Source organism: Oncorhynchus gorbuscha, linkage group LG19, assembly GCF_021184085.1.
Source record: "Oncorhynchus gorbuscha isolate QuinsamMale2020 ecotype Even-year linkage group LG19, OgorEven_v1.0, whole genome shotgun sequence".
Classification (NCBI taxonomy): Eukaryota; Metazoa; Chordata; class Actinopteri; order Salmoniformes; family Salmonidae; genus Oncorhynchus; species Oncorhynchus gorbuscha.
The window spans coordinates 6,874,024-6,900,666 of NC_060191.1; the positions used below are offsets into that span (position 1 = coordinate 6,874,024).

Genomic DNA, 26,643 nt, shown 5'->3' on the forward strand with positions numbered 1-26,643 from the left:
AGGTGTTCCTTTTGTCCAGGTGGGAAAGGGCAGTGTGGAGTGCAATAGAGATTGCATCACCTGTGGATCTGTTGGTGCGGTATGCAAATTGGAGTGGTTCTAGGGTTTCTGGGATAGCAGTTTTGGTGTGCCAGCCTTTCAAAGCATTTCATGACTACTAGACGTGAGTTCTCAGGGTCGGTGGTCATTTAGGCAGGTTACCTTAGTGCTCTTTGGCACAGATACATGTTGGTATTATAGACTGACAGGGAGAGGTTGAAAATGTCAGTGAAGACACTTGCCAGTTGGTCAGCGCACGCTCGCAGTACACGTCCTGGTAATCCGTCTGGCCCAGCGGCCTTGTGACGTGTCCTCCACTATGCTATCAGTGACGTGTTCCATTGCCAGATGACCTCTAGGACACCCTCGCTCTCTCTATCAATTCATACCAGACCCTCTGCTGCACAGATAGTGACGCGGGTAGATGGCTGTGTATGCACTGTTTTTGCATTTGAGAAAATGTTTGTCCTCTCGATGCAGGGTAACAATGTGTCCTCTTAACGTTTTGACTTTTTCTGTGTTTCAGAGTTGGGCGGATTTTATTGGCTCTGTACCGACCTGTTGCTTAGGGACATTATGTTGTCATTACATTTGAATGACATTTGAGTTAAAACTCAAAGTCATTTTAGGGTTGAAGAGGATTCCTCCTACACATCAAACACACCCACGTGCATGTCACAGTCTAAATGGATCCACAGTGCCACCTGATAATGTACCAGAGAGAGAGGTAGGCTGCCAGGGCAACTCTGTTTATCAAAACGTCAGAGGAGGAGGAGAGCAGTGAGTGATGAAAGAAGATAGAGAGCTGAGATGACAGCTGGCTGATGGGGGGAGAGATAGAGGTCTGGAGGCTACGTGTGAGGGAGAAATGAGAAACGTCAGTGGCTGCAACAAGCTAAACCCAGACAGACAGAACAAGACACAACAGAGTATGGCAGAAACCCCAGCAGAGCCTCAGGTAAAACCTGTAGAAGGACTTTTAATTATTTAATGAAATGTTATTATGAAGTTTATGCTGATTTATGCTTTAGGTGATGTCAAATCAATGTTGGCCTGCCACAGGCTCAACACTTTCTACTTATTGCATCAGTTGTTTTTGGGGGAGGGGGTGTTGGAGCAAGCTCTCAATTTTCCTGCGCCTCATAATGTACATTTCAAGTTGTATTCCTGTTTTTAATGCAGTATTAATTAAATGTATATAGAGGACAAGATAGGTTATAAGCCTGTCGTGTCAAATTAGTCTTAAATGAAGCAGAAATGTGCATCATGATAATCCTGATATGAAACTGACTATCATTCAATTTTGTTTTTAGATTGACTGTGAGCTGCAGCCCCCATCTAATACCCTTCCTGAGCCTCAGCTCCAGTACCAACTACATCCTCTATCTGAGCCCCAGCCACTACCCCAGCCTGATACCCTTCCCCAGCCCCTGCCCCAGCCTCAGCCGGATAGCCTTCCTGAGCCCCAGCTCCTACCCCAGCCTGATACCCTCCCTGAGCCCCAGCCCCAGCCTCAGCCGGATAGCCTTCCTGGGCCCCTGCTCCTACCCCAGCCTGATACCCTCCCTGAGCCCCAGCCACTACCCCAACCAGATACCGTTCCCCAGCCCCTGCCTCAGCCGGATAGCCTTCCTGGGCCCCAGCTCCTACCCCAGCCTGATACCCTCCCTGAGCCCCAGCCCCCGTCTGAAGAGGAGGTGAAGCCCTGGGTGTGGACACGTCACTGCGTACTCCTTCTCTTCCTCCTGGCATCCTCCTTCTGTGCCTCCATAGTGGGCCTGGCCTACTACTCCCAGCAGCACCTCCCACCAGAGAGCACACCGCCAGCCTCTCCTCCATGTACCTCCCCGGCTTGTCAGAGGGCTACCGCCCGTCTTTCCATCTCAGTCGACCCCTTCTCTCAGCCCTGTGACTACTTCCTGTTTCCCTGTGGGTCTGAAGGGGCGTCTCTGTCCAACAGGGGGAGACAGAGGGGCAAGGGCATGCCCCTACACCCACAGGGCCACAAGAGCAGGGCAGCACAGGCAGAGAAAGAGAGAGAAAGAGGGAGGAAGGAGAGAGAGACAGGCACGGACATAATAGAAAAGGCTCCAGCAGACAGAATGCCAGACAGACAGACTGCACTACTGCTGACAATGAGGGAGATTTTGGGTGAGAATCTAAAAATGTGTTTATCCTCTGTAGATTTTGTACCTGTTCTTTGGCACAACCATTTAAATAGAACTGCTGAAACCGTTTCCATAACAGGACCTTTTATCCTCACAATGAAACTTTGATATAATGTTCCTCTGTCAGAAGCTGAGGACCGCTCCAGCCCGGGTAACTCAGCGAAGCAGAAGGCCTGTATGTTCTACCGTTCCTGTATGGACACTGGCCCCACAGAGTCCGCCGGGCCAGAACCTTTTCTCAGGCTAGTCCACAAGGTCAGATCCCTGTAATAGATTGGTGGGGTATGGTGACTGATTACACCTTCTCTACTCTTATGGTAAAAACTATTTCCCTCTCTCTCTCTTTACCCCCCCCCTTAAGCTGGGTGGCTGGGCTGTATCAGGCCGGTGGAACCAGACAGATTTCAACTCCACTCTGTCTCTACTGATGAGAGACTATGGCACCTTCCCATTCTTTAGTGTTTATGTGGGCAAGGATCCTAACGACACTCAAGGAGACAAGCGATACATACAGGTCAGTTAGACTGGGATTCTGGGGCAGTGTAATACCTAATGGGTGTTCTACAGTATATACAGTAATGGATTATATTCATACAACACTTTTCACTGGAGCTTTACATAAAGGGTAACTTCCCCATCCACTATACATTTATAGCATATACTTTTTTTCTATAGATTGATCAACCGGATTTTCAGATACCTACTGAATGGAGCAGCAAGACTCAGAAGTCCAAAGCTAACACCCAGGTACACTAAGTCTATATCGGTTCTATAGTATATCATCTATCTGCTGATGTCAACATTTGGCATTATGTCTCTCATCCCCTCTGCTCCCGCTCTTTATTTCTCTCTTTTCCCCCCAGATCCTGCGTCTGTTCCTGGCCTCGTATCAGAGGTTGCTGGCCCTGTTGGGCTCTCCCTCCAGCAGCACCATTCTCCATATAGGCCTGTTCATCTCTCTGTCCTCTGAACTGGCTGTAGCTGCCTCTCCTCTGCCGCATCGCCTGCAACAGGGGCTGCTGTACCAGCGGATTACCATCAAAGAGCTACAGGTGCGGTTGTGTGTATGTACTTATGTGTGAGTGTGTGTGTGTCTAGTTCTCTCTCCTTTTACCCTAAGCTTCACTAACTCATAGAGCTATTGTATATGTGTACCTGTATTTCCCTATACAGAATGCATCTTTCTTATTTTGTGAACAGACCCTGGCCCCTGCCATTGATTGGCTGGGCTGTCTACAGACCACCTTCCATCCCCACCCTGTTAGCCAATCGGATCACGTCCTCCTGCACAACCTCCCTTACATAGTCCACATGTCCCGCATCATCGGCAAATGGCTGAACAAGCATGAATTGAGTGGCAGGTACTTTATATCCATCAAAAATATCATGCAAAAGACAGTAACAAATATAACAAGGTTTCTCATCACACAAGCTACCTCTGTTACTTACAGCATGGTGTATAGTAATCAGTACACGTTTGTTTGGTGCCTGTCCATCTTTCTGTTTAGTGGCCCTCTTCACACCTTCATGGTCCTCAGTCTCCTCCACACTGTCATACCCGCGCTGGACTCCAGGTTCACTCAGACAGAGAGGAATTTCTCCTTAGCTCTGGGGACTACAGAGGAGGTAACTGAATATGGACTACATTTCCCAGCTTGCTCTTGTAGTTGAATAGCACTGGCTTGTAGTGATTATATTGTCTGGGACTTGTAGTTCATTGCTACTTGCCTCTCTCAGGATGTCCCTCGCTGGAGGCAGTGTGTTCTGCAGACTGAGAAAGGGTTTGATACGGTACTAAAACACATGCTGAGAGAGAACACCGCATACACAGAGGTGAGAGGCACTGTGTGTGTGTGATTTGTGTGTGTGTGTGTGTGTGTGTGTGTGTGTGTGTGTGTGTGTGTGTGTGTGTGTGTGTGTGTGTGTGTGTGTGTGTGTGTGTGTGTGTGTGTGTGTGTGTGTGTGTGTGTGTGCATAGAGAAAGCAAAGACAGAAGAGGATGTAGTGTGTGAAATGTGTGATGAAGAATAGCAGCAACAAAATATAAATAGAAAAGGTTAATTGTGTCCTAGGCCTAATTGTCATGAGGAAGAGTTTAGAACACATTTTAGTGAAAGGGGGATACCTAGTCAGTTGTCCAACTGAATGTATTCAACTGAAATGTGTCTTCCGCATTTAATCCAACCCCTCTGAACTGCTACAGAGATAAAGAAATATGGGTTCTGATGAGAAGTATATTTTTTGATGTATGTATAAGTCTTTCAGGGTGTCTTCGATACTCCCATTTATGACATTACTAAAGAATTAAGGTGAACAGTAACATTTGGAAGACAAGATGCATTATGACTATAAAAAAATATTTTGATCGAATACAATTTATATTAATAAAAAAAATCTAAACATAACTAAAATAAATAAGATGGACTCCAAAAACTCCCATAGGCTATTACATTTGTAAATCATGTTATGTAATTATGAACTCAAATGTATTGATGAATTGTATTTATGTGAACTACAGTATTTATGATTTTCAAATGTGAAAATCTTCAGAAATATTATTTTTAGCAACAAAATACAAGATAACTAAGTGTGTTGAAATTGTACTATCTGTTTCCTCTAGGCAGAGGAGCTGATTCAGAATGTCTATTCCTCCATCATGTCCAAACTACCTGATCTCAGGTGGAGAGATGAGGAGTCTCGCATGTCTGTTTTGAATAAGGTAAAAAGTCAACAGTGGATGTAATTTACTGGAACCCTTATTTAAAAACAACTGTGTATTCATTGTCCACTTGAAATGAACAATCTGTTTTCCCAGATTCAGTCTCTAACTCCAAGACTTTCAACTAAAAACAACATTTTCAGTGAAGCTGAACTAAACAAACTGTATTCAAAGGTATAGTATTTTATTGTAGTGGAACTAGTCTACATTGCCAATAAGATATAGGATTTCTTAATCAATATCACTAATGAATCATATTACCAGTGATGATAATACATTGTACTATATACATACTGGTAGTTAATTTTCCCCCATTTATTTAATTAATAGGTGACAATTGACGAACACATGTATTTCTCCAACTACATCCAGTCTCTCTCCCTCCAGCGCCAGAGACCAAGCAAACTCTTTTCCCAGGCTGAAGGAGATGATATGTGAGAGCCCAGTTGTCATGAAAAGTCTATGTGATTTGGTTTGGGTAGATATGTGTTATTAATATGTGAATATGAGAATTGAGGATTCTCTCCATCTTCTCCTCCAGTTGGTCCCTCACTCCATTTATCTCCGGCAATGAGCTAGTCTTTCCCATGGGGATGTTTGTCCAGCCTCTCTTCCACCCTACCTATCCCAGGTAACCCAAACTCATATTTTTACTATCACATAAAGAACTATGAATAACAAAGTAGTCTTATTGAGATAAATAATCAAATCCCTCAAAGGTGTGTTTTGTTGAGTATTTGCATGTTTTTGTGTCAGGGCCATCAACTTTGGGGTTTTGGGATCTTTAATGGCCAAAGATATTCTCCATCTCCTTCTTCCCAACAGTAAGGCAAATAGTCTCAATGAATTACTCTATGATTGTAATGCAGTTAATGAAATTATGTGCAGAGTTTGCATTTTGCACATGTTTATTTGTGTGTATGCATGTGTGTGTAGGTTTATACATGATCCATGTGTGTGTAGGTTTATACATGATCCATGTGTGTGTAGGTTTATACATGATCCATGTGTGTGTAGGTTTATACATGATCCATGTGTGTGTAGGTTTATACATGATCCATGTGTGTGTAGGTTTATACATGATCCATGTGTGTGTAGGTTTATACATGATCCATGTGTGTGTAGGTTTATACATGATCCATGTGTGTGTAGGTTTATACATGATCCATGTGTGTGTAGGTTTATACATGATCCATGTGTGTGTAGGTTTATACATGATCCATGTGTGTGTAGGTTTATACATGATCCATGTGTGTGTAGGTTCATACATGATCCATGTGTGTGTAGGTTTATACATGATCCATGTGTGTGTAGGTTCATACATGATCCATGTGTGTGTAGGTTCATACATGATCCATGTGTGTGTAGGTTCATACATGATCCATGTGTGTGTAGGTTCATACATGATCCATGTGTGTGTAGGTTTATACATGATCCATGTGTGTGCCCTGACTGTTCACCCTGTGCTTTAGTCCATTCTCAGAGTGTGTCTCCCAGATCCATAGCAGAGTGTGTGCGGTACCAGTACCTGCGTATGACAGAGGGACCAGGGAGAGAGGGGGCATTCTCGCTGTCACCAGCACAGCAGCAGGAGATGTGGGTGCAGTACTCTGCTCTGCAGATCGCACTACAGGTCAGTTTTTGGGATTCCAAATCTATTCTAGGGTATCTAGGCTATTTCAATTTCAGCACCTTAGTTGTTTTGGTTGATATCAGAGACATACTATGTTTTGGTTGGTATCAGAGACATACTATGTTTTGATTGGTATCAGAGACATACTATGTTTTGGTTGGTATCAGAGACATACTATGTTTTGGTTGGTATCAGAGACATACTATGTTTTGATTGGTATCAGAGGCATAGTATGTTTTGGTTGATATCAGAGACATACTATGTTTTGGTTGGTATCAGAGACATACTATGTTTTGATTGGTATCAGAGGCATAGTATGTTTTGGTTGGTATCAGAGGCATACTATGTTTTGGTTGGTATCAGAGACATACTATGTTTTGGTTGGTATCAGAGACATACTATGTTTTGGTTGGTATCAGAGACATACTATGTTTTGGTTGGTATCAGAGACATACTATGTTTTGATTGGTATCAGAGGCATAGTATGTTTTGGTTGGTATCAGAGGCATACTATGTTTTGGTTGGTATCAGAGACATACTATGTTTTGATTGGTATCAGAGACATACTATGTTTTGGTTGGTATCAGAGACATACTATGTTTTGGTTGGTATCAGAGACATACTATGTTTTGATTGGTATCAGAGGCATAGTATGTTTTGGTTGGTATCAGAGGCATACTATGTTTTGGTTGGTATCAGAGACATACTATGTTTTGGTTGGTATCAGAGACATACTATGTTTTGGTTGGTATCAGAGACATACTATGTTTTGATTGGTATCAGAGACATACTATGTTTTGATTGGTATCAGAGACATACTATGTTTTGGTTGGTATCAGAGACATACTATGTTTTGATTGGTATCAGAGACATACTATGTTTTGATTGGTATCAGAGACATACTATGTTTTGATTGGTATCAGAGACATACTATGTTTTGGTTGGTATCAGAGACATACTATGTTTTGATTGGTATCAGAGACATACTATGTTTTGATTGGTATCAGAGACATACTATGTTTTGATTGGTATCAGAGACATACTATGTTTTGATTGGTATCAGAGACATACTATGTTTTGGTTGGTATCAGAGACATACTATGTTTTGGTTGGTATCAGAGACATACTATGTTTTGGTTGGTATCAGAGACATACTATGTTTTGGTTGGTATCAGAGACATACTATGTTTTGATTGGTATCAGAGACATACTATGTTTTGATTGGTATCAGAGGCATAGTATGTTTTGGTTGGTATCAGAGGCATACTATGTTTTGGTTGGTATCAGAGACATACTATGTTTTGGTTGGTATCAGAGACATACTATGTTTTGGTTGGTATCAGAGACATACTATGTTTTGATTGGTATCAGAGACATACTATGTTTTGATTGGTATCAGAGACATACTATGTTTTGGTTGGTATCAGAGACATACTATGTTTTGATTGGTATCAGAGACATACTATGTTTTGATTGGTATCAGAGACATACTATGTTTTGATTGGTATCAGAGACATACTATGTTTTGGTTGGTATCAGAGGCATAGTATGTTTTGGTTGGTATCAGAGACATACTATGTTTTGGTTGGTATCAGAGGCATAGTATGTTTTGGTTGGTATCAGAGACATACTATGTTTTGGTTGGTATCAGAGACATACTATGTTTTGGTTGGTATCAGAGACATACTATGTTTTGGTTGGTATCAGAGACATACTATGTTTTGGTTGGTATCAGAGACATACTATGTTTTGGTTGGTATCAGAGACATACTATGTTTTGTTGGTATCAGAGACATACTATGTTTTGATTGGTATCAGAGACATACTATGTTTTGATTGGTATCAGAGACATACTATGTTTTGATTGGTATCAGAGACATACTATGTTTTGGTTGGTATCAGAGACATACTATGTTTTGGTTGGTATCAGAGACATACTATGTTTTGATTGGTATCAGAGGCATAGTATGTTTTGGTTGGTATCAGAGGCATACTATGTTTTGGTTGGTATCAGAGACATACTATGTTTTGGTTGGTATCAGAGACATACTATGTTTTGGTTGGTATCAGAGACATACTATGTTTTGATTGGTATCAGAGACATACTATGTTTTGATTGGTATCAGAGACATACTATGTTTTGGTTGGTATCAGAGACATACTATGTTTTGATTGGTATCAGAGACATACTATGTTTTGATTGGTATCAGAGACATACTATGTTTTGATTGGTATCAGAGACATACTATGTTTTGGTTGGTATCAGAGGCATAGTATGTTTTGGTTGGTATCAGAGACATACTATGTTTTGGTTGGTATCAGAGACATACTATGTTTTGATTGGTATCAGAGACATACTATGTTTTGATTGGTATCAGAGACATACTATGTTTTGATTGGTATCAGAGACATACTATGTTTTGATTGGTATCAGAGACATACTATGTTTTGGTTGGTATCAGAGACATACTATGTTTTGGTTGGTATCAGAGACATACTATGTTTTGGTTGGTATCAGAGACATACTATGTTTTGGTTGGTATCAGAGACATACTATGTTTTGGTTGGTATCAGAGACATACTATGTTTTGGTTGGTATCAGAGACATACTATGTTTTGATTGATATCAGAGGCATACTATGTTTTGATTGGTATCAGAGGCATAGTATGTTTTGATTGGTATCAGAGGCATAGTATGTTTGTCAAAGCTTTATCTACTTATTTCTCCCTCTGTATCCTTTACTCTCTGTGTCTCAGGCTTACAATCAGAGTTTGAAGAAGTATCCTGGCGACTCCTCTCTCTCAGGCATCTCTCACACTCATCTGTTCCTTACTTCATTCACTCAGGTAAGGATAACAACAGTAACAGAACAACAATGGCAGATGTCTAAAAGGTTCACTTTAACATGCATATGAAGGTCCTACGAATGGATGTTTTCCTTCCTATAATTGTATTGATTTTATATTCTTTCAGATCAACTGCGACTCTGACCCGTACCACAAGTTCATGCCCTTTGAACCTTCCTTTCTGGTTACTGTCATCTGTGGGTATTCTAACCTCTGCCCTACGACCCTCTCCTGCCCCAACAAACCCCAGCAGCACCTCTTAGGGACATGCTGACCTACAGATCTACAGTAACATCTCCTACCAAAAATGCAGAGCCATTGATGAACACACAAGACTGTGATTTAAACAGATCAGTGTGCCCCCCCCCGCGGGACGGTTGAGCTAATGTAGGCTAATATGATTAGCATGAGGTTGTAAGTAACAAAAAAATAATAATCTCAGGACATAAACATATCTGATATGGGCAGAAGGCTTAAATTCTTGTTAATCTAACTGTCCTGTCCAATTTACAGTAGATATTACAGTGAAATAATACCTTACTATTGTTTGAGAAGAGTGCACAATTATGAACTTGAAAATGTATTAATAAACCAATTAGGTACATTTGGACAGTCTTGAAACAACATTTTGAACAGATATACAATGGTTCATTGGATCAGTCTAACACTTTGCACATACACTGCTGCCATCTAGTGGCCAAAATCAAAATTGCGTTTGGGCTGGAATAATACATTATGGCCTTTCTCTTGCATTTCAAAGATGATGGTACAAAAAAAATGCATGTTTTTTTTCTTTGTATTATCTTTTAATCTAAGTGTTTCCTTTCAAATGGTATGAAGAATATGCATATCCTTGCTTCAGGTCCTGAGCTACAGGCAGTTAGATTTGGGTATGTTATTTTAGGCAAACATTTATTTTTTAAAGGGTCAGATCTTTAAGAAGGCAATAGAACAGAACACTAAATCCAAATGCAACTGACAGGAGAGTTGATTATTCATTAGGCACATCCATCCAGTCTCTTGTGACATCTTGTGCATGGGAGATTTGTTTCTGGGTTCTGAGATAAAACTATGCACATTGTCTGTGTTTTATTTAAAACTGCAGTATGTAACAAGCACCTTGTTATCCATAAGGATGCTATTAGTTATGTTTGGCGGTTCTGGTCTGCTTACCTTTGTTAAATGTAGGAGAGTGGGTCTGCCAGTTTAGATGGTGCCAAAGACACAAACAGTGTTGGAAAAGTGTGTATGAAGTGTGTGGATGTAAATGAATATGGAAAGGGGGATATCTAGTCAGTTTTACAACTGAATGCATTCAACTGAAATGTGTCTTGCGCATTTAACCCAATCCCTCTGAATCAGAGGTGCGGTCATAGATATAGGGCTGATCATTCTACAAAATAAAGTTGATTTTTTAATGTGAAGGGAGTTGTATTTCTTATGGAGTAATAACGTATTGTAAAGAATTGCTATTTCTTATGCAAGTGACCAGCCTACTGCTAAATACATAGCAACGTATTTTACAGTAAAGCATGTTGGGTCCCCTACAGGATAGCTCACACACACACACACACACACACACACACACACACACACACACACACACACACACACACACACACACACACACACACACACACACACACACACACACACACACACACTAACTGCCGAGGACATACAGATAAGATTCCTACACACATTGGCAGGGAGAAACAGAATAGGGAGAGACAACCTTGACTTGGAGACAAACCAGCGCACACACATAACCTCTTTTTCTAGCTGAACATTGTGTGACTGAGAACAGGCATGGAGGGATTCTACGATGACGGACAGACAACTGAGCCAATGACGGAAGACTACACCCCAGCCTGAGCCTGAACCAATCCGAAGAACCGAACTTCTAGAATCAACCTACTTTCTATTCTGTATTAATTGCTTGTGCAAACGATTAGCGGGGCTTTTTCGTTGGTTCCTCATGAGCTAATAGAAGGGCCCGCAATTACGCTGTACTAGTTATCTTCACTCTGAATAAACTGTCGCTTGTCATAACAATTTACCACTTTGTCTGAATCGATCCTTAACCGGCTCACCCTTCTACAAATCCTATTATCAACAGTATACATGTAATATGTGATTGTTATACAACATGTTTCTAATAGCTAGGTCAAAACTGTGGACAGGTAAGCGGGTAGGACTAGTGATTGGGCGCTATTTAGTGTAGGCTATTTGATTGGAGTAACCTAATGTAAAACGTTTCCTTCTAACTACATTGTCATACATTTGATCTCCGGCCTGAAAGCTACAAAAAAGGCCACATACTCTTTCTACCATATGCTATATCTGCTACATGATTTACGTTAGATTCGTGTTTTGACTGAATGTTGGTGGAGCTCTGCAGCGATACGTCTCTCCAACATCACCCTGGAGAGGCGGCTAGGACTGGACATGATAGATATTTTCGCGTCCCTATCTTTTGACAAAGTGGGCACTGCTTATCACAGGGCGGCATCAGCGCTCACCCAAAAAGCCCATATGCCACTGGTTGAGAAACTGAATTATGTGAGCTTTTATCTGTTTGTTAGAGGTACGTCTTTGTCAGTTTAGCTCAGAAAATGCAGTCTTCGTCAATCTGCCGCCATAGACGGCCGCCTGCTGCATAATTATTCAAATGAGGGGTAGAACCTTGGCAAAACTCCATCAGTATGACGTGTTATTCCGGCGACTACCATCCCGAAGCAACATGGAAGCCCACAGTTGTGACAAGCGTGGTCTTGAGCATTTAGACGAATATGAACCCAAACCAGCCAAACATATGCGTAGCCTGCACGATCGCATGGTGGAAAGGCGACTAGTAGTTATTTTAGAGGGGGCAACGCTGGAAACAGTGAAGGTAAAGACGAGTATTTTGCTATTCACCTCCGCCACCCAACTGCTGTGTTGGGAAACTTAACGTTAAAGCTAATGTTAGCTGCGTCTCTTACTTCCTGCGTTATTGGATATAAACAATTTAGATAGCTTCCTGTTCAACCAGACTTGCCTGGTAGATTTGTGATATGAATATTGCATTCCACCCCCCTGTACACGTTTTTGTCCTAGCACTACACAGCTGATTTAAATAACCAACTCCTCATCAAGCTTTAATTATTCGAATCAGCTGTGTAGTGCTAGGGCAAAAACAAAAACGTGCCCCCAGGACCAAGTTTGGAAAACCCTGTTCTAAATAGTGGGCATGGAAGTTGCACCATAATCAAAGAAGGATGTTAATCATGTTCTACTCTTTCCCCTCAGGTTGGCAAGACATTTGAACTGCTGAACTGTGACCAACACAAGGGCATGATCATCAAAAGTGGACGGGACCCAGGGAAGATTCGACCTGACATTACACATCAGGTAAGCTGTCATTTTCACTTTGACCCTGGAATTACCAGTCATCTTTCTTCTTCGCTCCTCTAACCCAGCCATATCCTGTAATTGTCCCCCCCCCCAGTGTTTGTTGATGCTGATGGACAGTCCATTGAACAGGGCAGGTCTCCTACAGGTTTACATCCACACAGAGAGGAACGCCCTGATTGAGATCAACCCACAGACACGCATCCCCCGAACCTTCAACCGCTTCTGTGGCCTCATGGGTAAGCCTGCTAGGTTCTGCTGAAATTCTCTATATACCTTCTCTCCTACCATCCTCCTCTCCTACCCCTCTATTGTACTGTATTTCTCCCTCTCTCATTTCATCCCACTTGTATTTGTCTCCTCCTAGTCCAGCTCCTGCACAAGCTGAGTGTGAGGGCGGCTGATGGCCCCCAGCGCCTGCTGAAACTCATCAAGAACCCTGTGTCAGACCACCTGCCCCCTGGCTGCCCCCGTATTTGTACCTCCTTCTCCTCTGGGGAGGCAGTGGGCGCCCGCACCGTGGTACCAGAGGATGGGCCCGCCACTGTGGTGGTCGGGGCATTTGCACATGGAGCGGTGAGTTTAGCTTAAGGCTCTAGTGTAATGGCCCGTGTGCACTGATCCAGGATCAGCTTTACTTACCCACCCTCATTATAGACCTTAGATCAGTGTTATGGGGCATCTTCATCCTACTTCTCTGGGGCAGAAGCTGATTTAGGTGCTGTTGATGTAGGTAGTGTGTTAGAAATGTAGATGTTGGTTGATTTTATTCTCTACCAATTAAAAAAGGAGCTGGAATTTGGTAGATGATTATGTGCTGCTGCTCCAGTTTGAACTGTTCTGCCTGTGGCTATGTTTTCAACTCTCTGGTAGAGATACTCTGAATGATCGGCTATGAAAAGCCAACTGACATTTACTCCTGAGATGCTGACTTGCTGTACCCTTGACAACCACTGTGATTACTATTATTTGACCCTGCTGGTCATCTATGAACATTTTAGCCATGTTCTGTTATAATCTCCACCCGGCACAGCCAGAAGAGGACTGGCCACCCCACATAGCCTGGTTCCTCTCTAGGTTTCTTCCTAGGTTTTGGCCTTTTCTAGGGAGTTTTTCCTAGCCACCGTGCTTCTACACCTGCATTGCTTGCTATTTTGGGATTTTAGGCTGCTTTTTCTATACAGAACTTTGACATCAGCTGATGTAAGAATGGCTTTATAAATACATTTGATTGATTATGCATTTGTTTGAGCTCTGCTTGTCCTCTCCTGTCTTAGGTGAATGTGGACTACACAGAGAAGACTGTTTCCATCAGTAACTACCCTCTCTCTGCTGCCCTCACCTGTGCCAAGATGTGCTCTGCCTTTGAGGAGGTCTGGGGCGTGTTGTGATGAAGTTGACAGCGCACTGCTGCTCCAGCTAAAAAGGTTGTCAACATGAACATTGTCTTACAGGGACTAGAAATGGATTGGACAGTCAAGGAACATTGTACAGAAACGGTCCATTTCACCAATTACCCCCTGTGGATTTGTACGATACTATGGGTGTATATGTATTGTGTGTAAAAAATGGTATTTTACATGTCTTAATTAAGGTAGTTTCGATATGAAATGAATACTGTTTTGAATACACCATCTGTAAGGACTTGGCACCAAATATGGTCTTCCTACTTGTTTTTTTGTTGTGTTTTTTTGTACATGTGCATCATTGTTCCCATGGTTATACAGTGGAAATAATCTGTATAGTTTGTCCTCTGGTTTCTGTTGTTCCTTGTCAAAGAGACTGTAGGGAACAAAACAATTTAACACATGATGGGGACAAAAATCATGTTTTCATGTAATACTGGTCAAATAATCACTCAATATACATTACTGTTCAAAACTTTGGGGTCACTTAAATGTCCTTGTTTTTGAAAGAAAAGCCAATGTTTTGTCCATTAAATAAAATAACATCAAATTGATCAGAAATATAGTGTAGACTATTGTAGCTGGAAACGGCAGATATTTAATGGAATATCTACATGGGTGTACAGAGGCCCATTATCAGAAACCATCACTCGCGTTCCAATGGCACATTGTGTTAGCTAATCCAAGTTTGTTTTAAAAGGCTAATTGATAATTAGAAAACCCTTTTGCAATTATGTTAGTACAGCTGAAAACTGTTCTGATTAAAGGACATTTCTATGTGACCCCAAACCTTTGAACGGTAGTGTACATGTAATTTGTGAGTAACATTGTATTGGTTTTTATTACATTGACAAAATATAACAGTCATGCGTAAGGTTAATGTAATTTGCCAAATCTACTATGGACATATTATTCTTTTAGTCCATACTCAGTCCATTTCCACAAGGAAGCACATCTTTTAGCAACCCCAGGTCACTATATCCGTGGCTTTGTATTGCGGGTTACAACCATTTTACGAGTTTTCTTATTGGCTACTTTCAAGGACTTTCCTGCAGGTTTAGGGGCTTTGTAGCCTGTTTTTTGGACCTTGGCTGGTGATTTTGATGCTTGTCCTGCTGGTTTGTGGCTTTTGCCAACTTGTTTTGGTCTATCTCCTATTTCCCTTTGACCTTTTCCAGCAACTGTTTTGTTCTTGTCTGCTGGTTGAGCTGTTTTTCCTGCTGGTTTAGTTGTTTTTGCTCCTGGTTTCAGAACTTTTCCTGCTGGTTTAGTTGTTTTTGCTCCTGGTTTCAGAGCTTTTCCTGCTGGTTTAGTTGTTTTTGCTCCTGGTTTCAGAGGTTTTCCTGTTGGTTTCAAGGCCTTTCCTTTCTCTGCTGCTGGCTTCAAAATTCCTTTTTTCTGCTTGGCTCTCTCGACTGTTGCACGGTCTCTCTGCTTGGCTCTCTCAGCTGCTTCAAGGTCTCTCATGGCTCTTGTCTTAACTCTCTTCTCATACGTCAGTTTCTGTAGTTTTTAGAACAGGAGACGAGAGAGAAAACATCTCCATAATTCAAATTCCCAAATAACTGGTTGTGGTTTGACAATGACAACTTGAGCACCTTTTATCAATGAAGTATGCACCGTGGTGCAATTTGCTTCCTACTCAGGTGAAATGAGCCAGTGGAAAATCAAACTGCCAATGAGCTAAAACAAAAAAAACACAGACAAAAATGTATTACTTAAACAGTTACCTTGTTGAGTTTAAATGACCCAGATGCACCAACTCCAGTAGTCTGCACCAGTGTCTCCTTCCTCACCAGGCCTTTCACAGCTAAATTCACACGGGTATTGTTCTTGGTGACATCATAGCCACCAGCAGCCAGGGCATGCTTGAGGTCCACCATGGAGATGCCACCCCGGTGCTTGCACTGGGAGACTACCCGAAGGATGAGCTGGGAGACCCGGGTAGCCACACGCCTTGCATCGTTGGTTTTGGGTGCAGATGCAGCCTCAGCCTGGTACTTGAACAGGCGAACTGGGGTCGCTGGATACAGATTGAGATGAAGATGGGGATACACATTAGTTATTCAATATTTTATGACACAAACATCACATACTTCAAAATTGCTTTTTGCAAATCATTAAGATATTGTAGTGACCTTAACCCAACACCTAGCGACCTGGTCAAGAGCTTTGGATGTCTTGGCGCACCAGATGTGTTGGGTTGACAGTCCTGGGTTCAAGACCCATTTGTGACTACCCCCTGACTTTGCTGCATTGGTGTTAGAAATTAGATATCCCCTGGTTGCAGTCATCAAGAGTGCAGGCGCCGCAATTAACTAGTGAAGCACAAGAACGTGCTCTCTGAAGGATGGGGGTAGTGTAGCAACCTTGACCCAAAACCAAGTGACCTCGTCAAAATGTTCCGATCTCTTCGTGTAACAGCTAGGAGTTGACAAGATGCCATTCTGGCCCCGGTTCCCAGGTAACGTTAGCATCCACCTCTAGCCCACACCGGCCAGAGGTTTGTTTAAAGACAAAACTCTGTGGGTTTGTGCTACCTGGGAATGGGGGCAACCCCCCGAATTTGCTGCAATGGGATGCGCAAGCAAATATTGAACAAGCTAAAGAAATTGGCTAGCTAGATCACTCACTTGGCAAAGGCACTTTTTCGTTTCCTGTAACATTCTTCTTCTCTTGGATTGCACGCTTCAATAGCTGACCCAAACGTCTAGCCCCTGCTTTCCCAAGGCCCCGACCACCTGGGTTTTTTACTGGCTTCGTTTGCTGCTTCACGGGCGACTTGACCGGTGGTTTTACTGGCGGTTTACGTTTAACTTTCTCTTGTCCTCGGTTGATTACTGTAACTGTTCCCTTTGATTCTATGTTAACTTTCCCTTTTCTCTCTTGTTTGACATCTTCCTTTTTGCGGGCGTTTCTAGGCATATTGTTGATTACAAGTTGTGGTCGAGCAAATCACATAAAGTAAAGATAGCTAGCTAACGTTACTATATTTGGGTAAACAGTGAGTTGGGAAAGTGGGATACGTTAGCGAACGAAATGACGACGTTTTATCAATTTCAATTTACAAAAAACAACAATATCAGTTTTCAAACGGTCGTTCGAAACATTTTTTTTTTAAACGGTCGTTCGATAATTATATTGAACGCGGGTCGGGTCACCAGAAGCAAGAAAATCAACAAGCCAGCAACAACATACACTAGGTTTGAGCTAGCTCCTCACTGCAAGCAAAGCTTAGGTGTGTGCTGGTTGGTGGCGCTTATTTGCGTATAATAAAACTACCGTCTGTGAGTGTCATTGAAGGAGAACGAAACGTCTCCGCAATAAAGTCGTGTGGTGCTTGGTTGGTATTTGTTGTTCTTTGTAACTGTTAATTCACACTTTGAAAAATCATTTACATTTTGAGACATTCGTTTTTCTACATTATTTTAGCTCCCTTGTACACGGAACATGCAACAGTTTAAAATATTTTAGTTACAGTTCATGTAAGGAAGTCAGTCAATTGAAATAAAATCATTAGGCCCTAATCTATGGATTTCATATAACTGGGAATACAGATATGCATCGGTTGGTCACAGATACTTTAAAAAAAAGGTAGGAGACTGGATCTGAAAACGAGTCAGTATCTGGTAGAGTTGATCAGGCTGTTGGTTGTGGCCTGTTGAATGTTGTCCCACTCCTCTTCAATGGCTGTGCGAAGTTGCTGGATGTTGGTGGGAACTGAAACATGTTGTACATGTCGATCCAGAGCATCCCAAACGTGCTCAATGGGTGACATGTTTGGTGAGTATGCAGGCAGACCAAGGAAGTACAGGGACATTTTCAGCTTGATGTGATGACTGCGGATGAATGGCAGGACATTGGGCCTCAGGATCTCGTCACGGTACCTCTGCATTCAAATTGCAATTGATTAAATACAGTTGTGTTCACTGTCTGTAGCTTATGCCTGCTCATACCATAACCCCACACCACCAAGGGGCACTGTTCACAACGTTGACATCAGTTAACCGCTCGCCCACACATGCTGTCTGCCATCTGCCCGGTACAATTGAAACCGGGATTCATCCATGAAGAGCACACTTCTCCAGTGTGCCAGTGGCCATCGAAGGTGAGTATTCGCCCACTGAAGTTGGTTACGATGCTGAACTACAGGAATATGAGCACGCAGAAGAGCTTCCCTGAGATGTTTTCTGACAGTTTGTGCAGAATTCCCTGGTTGTGCAAACCCCCTTTGATCAGCTGTCCGTGTGGCTGGTCTCAGACCATCCCGCAGGTAAAGAAGCCAGATGTGAAAGTCCTGGGTTGGTGTGGTTACGTGTGGTCTGCGGTTGTGAGGCCTGTTGGACATTCTGATTCTCTAAAACCACTATGGACCTGGCTTATGATAGAGAAATTAACATTAAATTCTCTGGCAACAGCTCAGATTGACATTCCTGCAGTCAGCATGCCAATTGCTCCCTCAACTTGAGTAATCTATGGCATTGTGTTATGTGACAAAACTGTACATTTTAGTGGACTTTTATTGCCCCCAGCACAAGGTGCACCTGTGTAATGGCCATGCTATTTAATCAGCTTCTTGATATGCCACACCTGTCAGATGGATGGATTATCGTGACAAAGTAGAAATGCTCACTAACAGGGATGTAAATCAATTTATGCACATTTGAGATAAATACTATTTTTGTGCATATGGAACATTTCTGGGATCTTTTATTTCAGTTTCAAAATGTTCAAATTATATATTTTTTCATCCTAATTTATTATTGTATGTGTATGTATATTACAGTAAATATTGATCACATATTTTGATACATTGAATGTTAATATTGTGAACCTATGTTGTACATTTTTTACCACCTGTTTTAGGAAGTGATGTCACTGAGTACTACCCCTATATATGTAGGACCTTCCACCCCCACCTGGGATATGGATGCCTGATGAAGACTTAAGGGTCGAAACGTTGTTATAAATATCAACTGGGAGCATGAGCAGCAGTGTGCAGCGTTTTATCTGTTTTCCATCAGCTCATGAAAAATGGGACCAACACTTTACATTTTGCGTTTCTATTTTTGTTCAGTATATAATCGAATATTTTTGATTATTCTCTCTGATTGTCAATGTCCCAGGGAAATAACATATTATTAATCGGGACAACGCATCCAACTGAAAAATTGTCTTTTTTTAATTTTATTATTTTTTATTTATTTATTTTATTTATTTATTTAAAAAATATATATATTTTATTAACAACAAATCAATACATAAAGCACATGAGGGAACACAAGCAAACATAGATTACAAACAATGGACAATCGAGCTAGGGGGTACAATATCACATTACAATTACACAAGGACCTTAAGGGACATGCATATACTTACTTATTCTAACAGCTTTTTTGTTAGTAGAGCATTTAACCGTCTTAAAATACAGTTCAATTTCTTTTTGTAGGATACGAAAATGTGGTTTTCTGTTTGTAAATTTACATTTGTGTATATGAAATTTGGCCAAAATAATAATGTACTGAAAAATTGTCATGTAGGTCTACACGAAACAAAATTAGCATTTTGCCTTCGTATATCACATGCGCCGGAAACGCATGGTTGTTTCTTCCGGGAATCAACGTGTGCGAGGGAAAAACCACATGTGCGTAAATTTGATCTGTTAACTGGAATCAAGGATCGAATAAAAACATTATACTTTAACTATTGCAAAGGTGGGTTTTGGAGAGTTGTCGTAAAGATAAATGCTTTGATTGTTTGTGCCATACACAAGTGAATGAACAAGTCATGGTGACGGACTTGCACTGCGTATGTGATATCAAATTCCAGCGAACTAACATTCTTTACCGCTCATAGCAGCATCATTTGATGAATGTTGGGTTGTCTCTAGAATGCAACTCGTCTGTTTTTAAAATAAGTCAACGTGTCGTTAGCTAATTACCGGCACATCATCATACTTGAATATAGGGGGATACCATTGATGGATAACTTTAGCATTCGTGGAAAAGTGTACTATAACATTAACAGTTGTTAGCTCGATAGCTACATAACATTCGTATGACGAGAATGCCGATTTGTCATGTGAAAAGGCCTATTATAATAACTTACGTTACATGTTACACCGTGATGTAAAAGACAACTTTTTCTATTTCACATAGCTTTTTATTTCTCCACGTCAGTGCTGGTCAGAGTTGGGTGATATGTTCTCTGGAGCATTTTCAGTAAACACTTTTAAGTTAAGCTGATCTGTCGTCATGTACCATTTTGTTATTTGCAACATTCTTGGAACAGATTCTGAGCAACATGTTACTGAGAATATAGCTAGCTACCATCTTTCAGAGCTGCCAACAGTGCATAGTTATTAGTGACTACTTTAATTCCATTCTGATCCTATGCCTTTGTGTTTAAATCCAACATGATCACGAGCTATATCTTCTCTCCAGACTACCTGTGTAGGTGTCAGTCATGGGCAGGAAGTTGGATCCCACCACTTATGTGAAGAAGGGGCCGGGGCGGAAGTCCAGGAAGCAGAAAGGAGCAGAGACTGAGCTGGCCAAGTTCTTAACGGATGGTGAGAGGGATGCTATTATAACATACAGCTTCTGAAGACATGCTCAGTATTCCTTCACTTGCTGGGAGTACAGTGGCACTAAAGCAAAGATGCATGACTGGGAATGAGACATGAAGCTTTAGAGGTTGATGCTCATTAACTATGCTTGTCATTTGCAGAGGATACTGCACCAAAACGACTGTCAAGCAGGTCCAGGAAAAGGTCAGTTTGTAATCTTTTGTATGTTATGTCATCAATCCCTTTTTTAAAACCACTATGTAATGTGTCACACACTTTTTCTGAAGATGATGATGATGTTTTGTAGAGCTGGGAAGCGAGCTCAAGTGACCAAAAAGCCCAAGGAAAGCATTGAGAAGGAGGAGCCAAAAAAAGGTAAGTTACTGTTCATTTGTAAGCATTGGGGGGGGGTAGGTCACCCCAGTCCATGTGGATCCAGAGTCAGACAGCCCCATCCATTCACTGTGTTCTCAATACAATAGCCATGAATGTCTATGGGGATTTAATTGGTTTGTTTCCCCTGTTCTCAAGGATTCACAGATGAAAACAGTGAATGGCTGAAGCCAGCAAAGAGGAAGCGTGAGGTCGGCCAATCAGATAACGAGGACGACAGTGACAGCCAATGGGAGCAGGAAGAGGACGAGGGACAAGAGGGAGGGGAGAACAATAAAGGGAAAAAACTGCTAATTGAAGGAGACGGTGACGATGATGACCTGGTTGATGACTACGGTGCATTGGAGGACAGCAGTGAAGGAGAGGGAGAAGTAGACGGTGATGGAGAGGAGGTATGTGAAATTATTCACTGAATTTATGTGTCCAGGACATGTTCTAAATAGCAAAACAATGTTAGTCCTTCAAAGTTCTTACTGTTGTTTAGCAAGGTGCTGAATCTTTGTCTGTTGAATCATCTGTTCCGTACTCCTCTTTTCATCCCTCGTTCAGCTGCTCCCCATCGAGCGAGCTGCCAGGAAGCAGAAGAAGCTGCAGGAAGCAATGGGCCAGGAGAGTGATGATGATGAAAATAAGGGGAAGAGTGGAGATGAAGACATGGATGAAGATGACACGGTACAGGCTAATTTAGATGATATGGACAAATTCATACTACCTGGAGCAGAGGAGATTGCAAAAGAGGGTCAGTTTAAAGCTTAGATTTGTACTTTTTTAGATTTGACAGTTCTGCTTTTTGTTATGCCAGTTTACACATTGCTACATGTTCTTTATCAGTGCCTGTGGACTCGATCTGTAGTGAGTTTCTTTCTCTCTCCTGTGATTGCAGGTGTTTTGCTTGTAGACCTGCAGACCATCCACCAGAGAATAAAGGACAACGTGGATGTTCTCTCTCACTTTGCTACCAAGAGGGAGGAGGGGAAAGAGAGAACAGAGTACCTCTCTCTCCTCAAAAAGGATCTTTCCACTTACTACAGCTACAACAATTTCCTCATAGACAAACTGCTGGATATCTTCCCAGTGTCAGAGGTATGTGTCATTGCTTTGTTCTCCCAAATGTCATAGAAACACAAAATGAACAGGAATCTTTGGAACGTTACGTTTTGTTGTAACGGTTTTGTCATCATGCTGAACTTAGGCTTCCCTCGTTTTATGTGCTTTGTAGCTGATTGATTTCCTGGAGGCCAATGAAATTCAGCGACCTGTCACCATTCGGACCAATACACTGAAGACAAGGAGGAGGGACTTGGCTCAGGTAACAAATCTATTTCAAGTTGGATCAAATAAAGGTGCCCCAAATCCACCCCTAACCCCTAGGCATTTGTGTATCTCTGAAAGGATTAAGACTAAAGGTCCATTTGGAATTGACCAAAGGATAATTGGATGCTATTAGTAATGCCTGTTCCTCTGCCAGACTGACCAAGTGACATGTATGTTTGTCCCAGGCCCTGATCAACAGAGGGGTGAATCTGGATCCTCTAGGGAAGTGGTCTAAAGTGGGCCTGGTCATTTTCGACTCCTCGGTACCCATAGGTCAGTACCAGCACAGTGAAACCTTTTTATATTGTTATGAAAGATTAGAATGTTAATTCTCTATTTACTACTGTTATCCTGCTTTCTGTGTGTTATGAGTAAGTATACATTTATGAATTGATGTGTGTATACCCTAGCTGTGTTTTCTTGTTCCCAGGTGCGACCCCAGAGTACCTAGCTGGTCACTACATGCTGCAGGGAGCCTCCAGCTTCCTGCCTGTCATGGCTCTCTCTCCCCAGGAGGGGGAGACTGTGCTCGACATGAGCTCAGCTCCCGGGGGAAAGACCACTTATATGGGTGAGGATGTTAAAAATGAGAGTTGAATGACCATGATTACAATACTGTTAACTGCTGTTGGTCTCTCCAATTAGCCTAACAATCAAGGGCAGCCTTTCTTGTGTTTCGACATGGGAGTTAGAATAGAAGAAAACATCATTTTGACATGTGGTTGTGCAGCAGCTGTTTTTCTCTTGCTATGTCAGTCAATAACCATATTTCCATCCAGTTTTTAGATGAGTGAAGTCGTAATGTATAAATATATATATATTACTATAAATGCCGACATCATTTGTTCGGCTGACATGGTGGGATCTTTTTGTCTAAAATTAATTATGCGAGAAACTTCGGTGGAAACGTGACTTGGGGAAACCATGCAATTTATTAGGCTACAAATGAAATAAGTTAGGATCAACTTCACAGGGTGGTGAACTTGATGCTCCTCTCCAATAAATATCATGGGTCTTGTTCTGGTGACATGATGATCGATGCATGACTGCCGTTTGACAAATAAAACTATTCTCGCTCTCATCCATAAAAAACCCAATGTAGATTAGCCTACCCGGACTGCATCTGAGAGCGCACGTACCAAGGCCAGACTAGGCACATTTTCTGTGTAACGCAACCGTTTTTGTGACAGAACTATCAGCAGAGTTGAAAAGGTGATGGAAACTTTAGATATTTATTCAGAACATGAAAACCTAAGTGTGAAAGTACATTTTGTGTGCACTACGTTACGTCATCACGGAAGTCAGTTTAGTGAAAACACACCACTTGTGGGAAAATGTGCATACTTTCTTTATGCAGACTTTGGAATATTTGTATGAATCTGTTGACGATTGTTTGGTAACCTAGTTACTGACAGTTACTTAATTAGCCATGTCAGCAAACACTTTTTAGATTGGTAAGTTAGTCTAGCCAGCTATCTAATCATGGTCGAATACTGACCGTGCACATGCCCAAGGGCCCTGACCTCCAAGGGCCCTGACCTCCAAGGGCCCTGACCTCCAAGGGCCCTGACCTCCAAGGGCCCTGACCTCCAAGGGACCCCCCATTGATTTTGTTAGGCACTCACTCAGATATCATATTAAAATGGCATAAGTCATGGCAAAGTGTGTAGAATTGCAGGAAATTAACTTTAAAACTCAAATGTTTTGCCTGCGAGGTGGGGGAGCCCCCCAACCATATCTCGCTTAGGGCCCTCAAAAGGGGGCATGTTTTCATGTGCTTCGGTCTCAGGAAAACACTTAATTTCTCATTTGGGCCCGATCCTGAAAAATATAAAGAACCCCTGATCTGGTGGCTTGACAGGCAAGACTTGTCTTTTTATTGGATAACTTATTTATTGTGTATATGTGTGTGTCCCACAGCCCAGTTGATGAGGAACACAGGTGTGATTGTGGCCAATGATGCCAGTGCTGACAGACTGAAGAGTGTGGTGGGCAACATCCACCGTCTGGGAGTCACCAACTCAATGATCTGTAACTACGACGGGAGGCAGTTCCCCAAGGTAATGAGAGGGGTTCTTGCTCTACATGCAGTTTATACATGTACTGTATGACACAATATCAGTATGTATGTTAACCTGTTGGTTACTATATTTGCAGGTCATGGGGGGGTTTGACAGAGTGCTGCTTGATGCTCCCTGCTCAGGCACAGGAGTAATCTCCAAAGACCCTGCTGTGAAGACCAGTAAAGTGAGAAAAAACCTATTAAACACTACACGGGCCTTTAGATTTACAGTATACACTGGCCTTTAATGACAACTTCCTGTTCATGTCTTCCTAATCCTACAGGACGAGTCTGACATCCAACGGTTGGCCCACCTGCAGAAGGAGCTCATCCTGGCGGCCATCGACTCTGTCAACGCTGAGTCTCCCTCTGGAGGCTATCTGGTGTACTGCACATGCTCTATAATGGTGGGTACAGTGTCACACTGATGGCAAATAAACACAATCTAAATTGTGGGGCTTTACTTACAATAAATCATTGCAATTCACTTTATCGTAGACTTTTTGTTGTTGGTGCATGTACAAAATGTCTGGTTAAATTCATTTGGACTAGAATAGCTGAAATTACGTAATTGACTTCATCACCAGGTGGAGGAGAACGAGTGGGTAGTGGACTATGCTCTCAAGAAAAGAAATGTCAAACTCGTCCAGACTGGACTGGACTTTGGCAAAGAAGGTTTCACCAGGTAAAGGGGTTATAAGAACACCACATTTTTCACATTCATCCAGATATTTACCCATACCCCCAAACCCTTTTCTCGTGCAATATGAACAAATATATTTCCTCCATTTAGATTCAAAGAGAGACGATTCCATCCCTCTCTGAAACTCTCACGCCGGTTCTATCCTCATTCCCACAACATGGACGGTTTCTTTGTGGCCAAGCTGAAAAAGTTCTCCAACACGGTCCCAACCACAGCAGTTGACAAAGGTAAAGTAGATGTCATCTTGGATCTAATAAACCACAATGCTTTGTCTGGTGTCATGGAAACATCACTTTTGTTATGTAAAACTAACATCCTGTTATTGTCACTTTCAGACGGAGACGAGGAAACCAAGCCATCTGAGGCAGTAGAGGTTACAGCTGATTCCTCTGATGAGGACGGGCCATCTAAAGCAGGGTCTAAGAACAAGTCCAAGAAGCAGAAGCCAGTCCCTGGCAAGCCAGCTGTGTCACAGAAGGCCACAGCCAACGGGAAGCCAGACAAAAGCATCGGCAAGAAAACAACAAACCCAAGCACCTTGAAAAAGAATGAGAAACCAACTGGGCCGAAAAAGGCAAAGATCGCTAAGATGGATGGTGGGACTGTGAAAGTGGATGGAGAGCACAAGAAGTCCAACACAGTCAAAACAGAAGGGGAAACGACCAAACAGTCAAAGGAAGGGAGCAGGTTTGAGAAAAAGGGCGATAAACAGAGGAAATCCCCCATGCAGAGCAAGAAGAGAATGGGGAAGAACAAATTCAATAAGTTAAAGAAGCTGCTGAAAAAAGAAGAGGTTGGACAATGAACATGTATAAAATGTTTATGAAAATGAAGACATTATTTTTGCAGTTGTCGCTAGTCAGAGGTCTAAATTTCATGACAGATCAGTAATTTTAACAAAAGTTGAGCAGAGCATGTTAGCGTTGTTAAATATTGCCTCCCTTCAGACTGAAAATCTCTGCAGTAGGCCCTCCTTCGAGGGCCCTGAGCCTCAGCCCCTTTTGGAGTAGGTAGATGTCCCTAACCACACAGATACTGGATCAGAAATGTTTCATGGCCCTCGTGGATGATTGGTTCTAGGTTAGGTATATGGTAATATGATCCTAGCTCTGGTTGAGGGCAATGTTCTAACTTCAACTCTCATTAAGCATCACAATTTCACATTTTATTCTTTCCTTGCAATGTTATCGGTTTGTTTTAATTTCATTTTGTGTCTTTTGGTCAACTTGATATGTATTGTAAAGACTAATCCTTGAGACAATAAAATGTTTCAGATTGTTTGCCCCCATTTTGTGTTTTTATATTACTGCAGTATTGTTGGCTGTGAATGACATCAAATATGTTATTAGATAGTTTTCATAAACAGTATGTTTAATAAATTACATTCAGTCTATGACA

The 26,643-nt window shown here is 41.9% G+C and overlaps 4 protein-coding genes across 7 annotated transcripts; 3 read left to right on the forward strand and 1 right to left on the reverse strand.

The window, feature by feature from the left end:
- The first annotated feature begins 33 nt into the window (after nucleotides 1-33).
- Nucleotides 34-10,830, forward strand: kel (Kell metallo-endopeptidase (Kell blood group)). 3 transcript variants are annotated; one of them, XM_046315112.1, is made up of 17 exons: nucleotides 34-997; nucleotides 1,353-2,190; nucleotides 2,335-2,462; nucleotides 2,569-2,721; nucleotides 2,883-2,954; nucleotides 3,071-3,259; nucleotides 3,408-3,568; nucleotides 3,716-3,833; nucleotides 3,945-4,040; nucleotides 4,828-4,926; nucleotides 5,023-5,100; nucleotides 5,257-5,360; nucleotides 5,468-5,557; nucleotides 5,683-5,750; nucleotides 6,399-6,559; nucleotides 9,317-9,406; nucleotides 9,534-10,830. In XM_046315112.1, exons 1-17 carry the CDS (start codon nucleotides 908-910, stop codon nucleotides 9,678-9,680), a joined length of 2,682 nt encoding a protein of 893 aa, XP_046171068.1. In that variant the 5' UTR covers nucleotides 34-907; the 3' UTR covers nucleotides 9,681-10,830. The 3 variants fall into 3 exon arrangements, with proteins under 3 accessions (XP_046171068.1, XP_046171070.1, XP_046171069.1); XM_046315114.1 differs by having other exon boundaries at nucleotides 5,314-5,360; XM_046315113.1 differs by having other exon boundaries at nucleotides 2,338-2,462.
- Nucleotides 10,831-11,807: 977 nt separating this feature from the next.
- On the forward strand, nucleotides 11,808-14,541 carry emg1 (EMG1 N1-specific pseudouridine methyltransferase). 2 transcript variants are annotated; one of them, XM_046315116.1, is made up of 5 exons: nucleotides 11,808-12,299; nucleotides 12,698-12,799; nucleotides 12,948-13,038; nucleotides 13,167-13,375; nucleotides 14,077-14,541. In XM_046315116.1, the coding sequence occupies exons 1-5, from the start codon at nucleotides 12,078-12,080 to the stop codon at nucleotides 14,188-14,190; spliced, it is 738 nt and encodes a 245-aa protein (XP_046171072.1). In that variant the 5' UTR covers nucleotides 11,808-12,077; the 3' UTR covers nucleotides 14,191-14,541. The 2 variants fall into 2 exon arrangements, with proteins under 2 accessions (XP_046171072.1, XP_046171071.1); XM_046315115.1 differs by having other exon boundaries at nucleotides 11,839-12,299; nucleotides 12,897-13,038.
- Nucleotides 14,542-15,027: 486 nt separating this feature from the next.
- On the reverse strand, nucleotides 15,028-17,460 carry LOC124005832 (histone H1-like). Its single transcript, XM_046315435.1, has 3 exons — nucleotides 16,839-17,460; nucleotides 15,936-16,228; nucleotides 15,028-15,708 (listed from the first exon to the last, which is right to left on the reverse strand). Exons 1-3 carry the CDS (start codon nucleotides 17,128-17,130, stop codon nucleotides 15,181-15,183), a joined length of 1,113 nt encoding a protein of 370 aa, XP_046171391.1. The 5' UTR covers nucleotides 17,131-17,460; the 3' UTR covers nucleotides 15,028-15,180.
- A 2,326-nt stretch (nucleotides 17,461-19,786) lies between these two features.
- Nucleotides 19,787-26,533, forward strand: nop2 (NOP2 nucleolar protein homolog (yeast)). The gene is made up of 16 exons (XM_046314407.1): nucleotides 19,787-19,919; nucleotides 20,649-20,776; nucleotides 20,935-20,977; nucleotides 21,081-21,148; nucleotides 21,305-21,558; nucleotides 21,716-21,905; nucleotides 22,050-22,249; nucleotides 22,386-22,475; nucleotides 22,666-22,753; nucleotides 22,911-23,051; nucleotides 24,401-24,540; nucleotides 24,638-24,727; nucleotides 24,827-24,949; nucleotides 25,130-25,227; nucleotides 25,336-25,472; nucleotides 25,581-26,533. The coding sequence occupies exons 2-16, from the start codon at nucleotides 20,671-20,673 to the stop codon at nucleotides 26,048-26,050; spliced, it is 2,238 nt and encodes a 745-aa protein (XP_046170363.1). The 5' UTR covers nucleotides 19,787-19,919; nucleotides 20,649-20,670; the 3' UTR covers nucleotides 26,051-26,533.
- The last annotated feature ends 110 nt before the right edge of the window (nucleotides 26,534-26,643 follow it).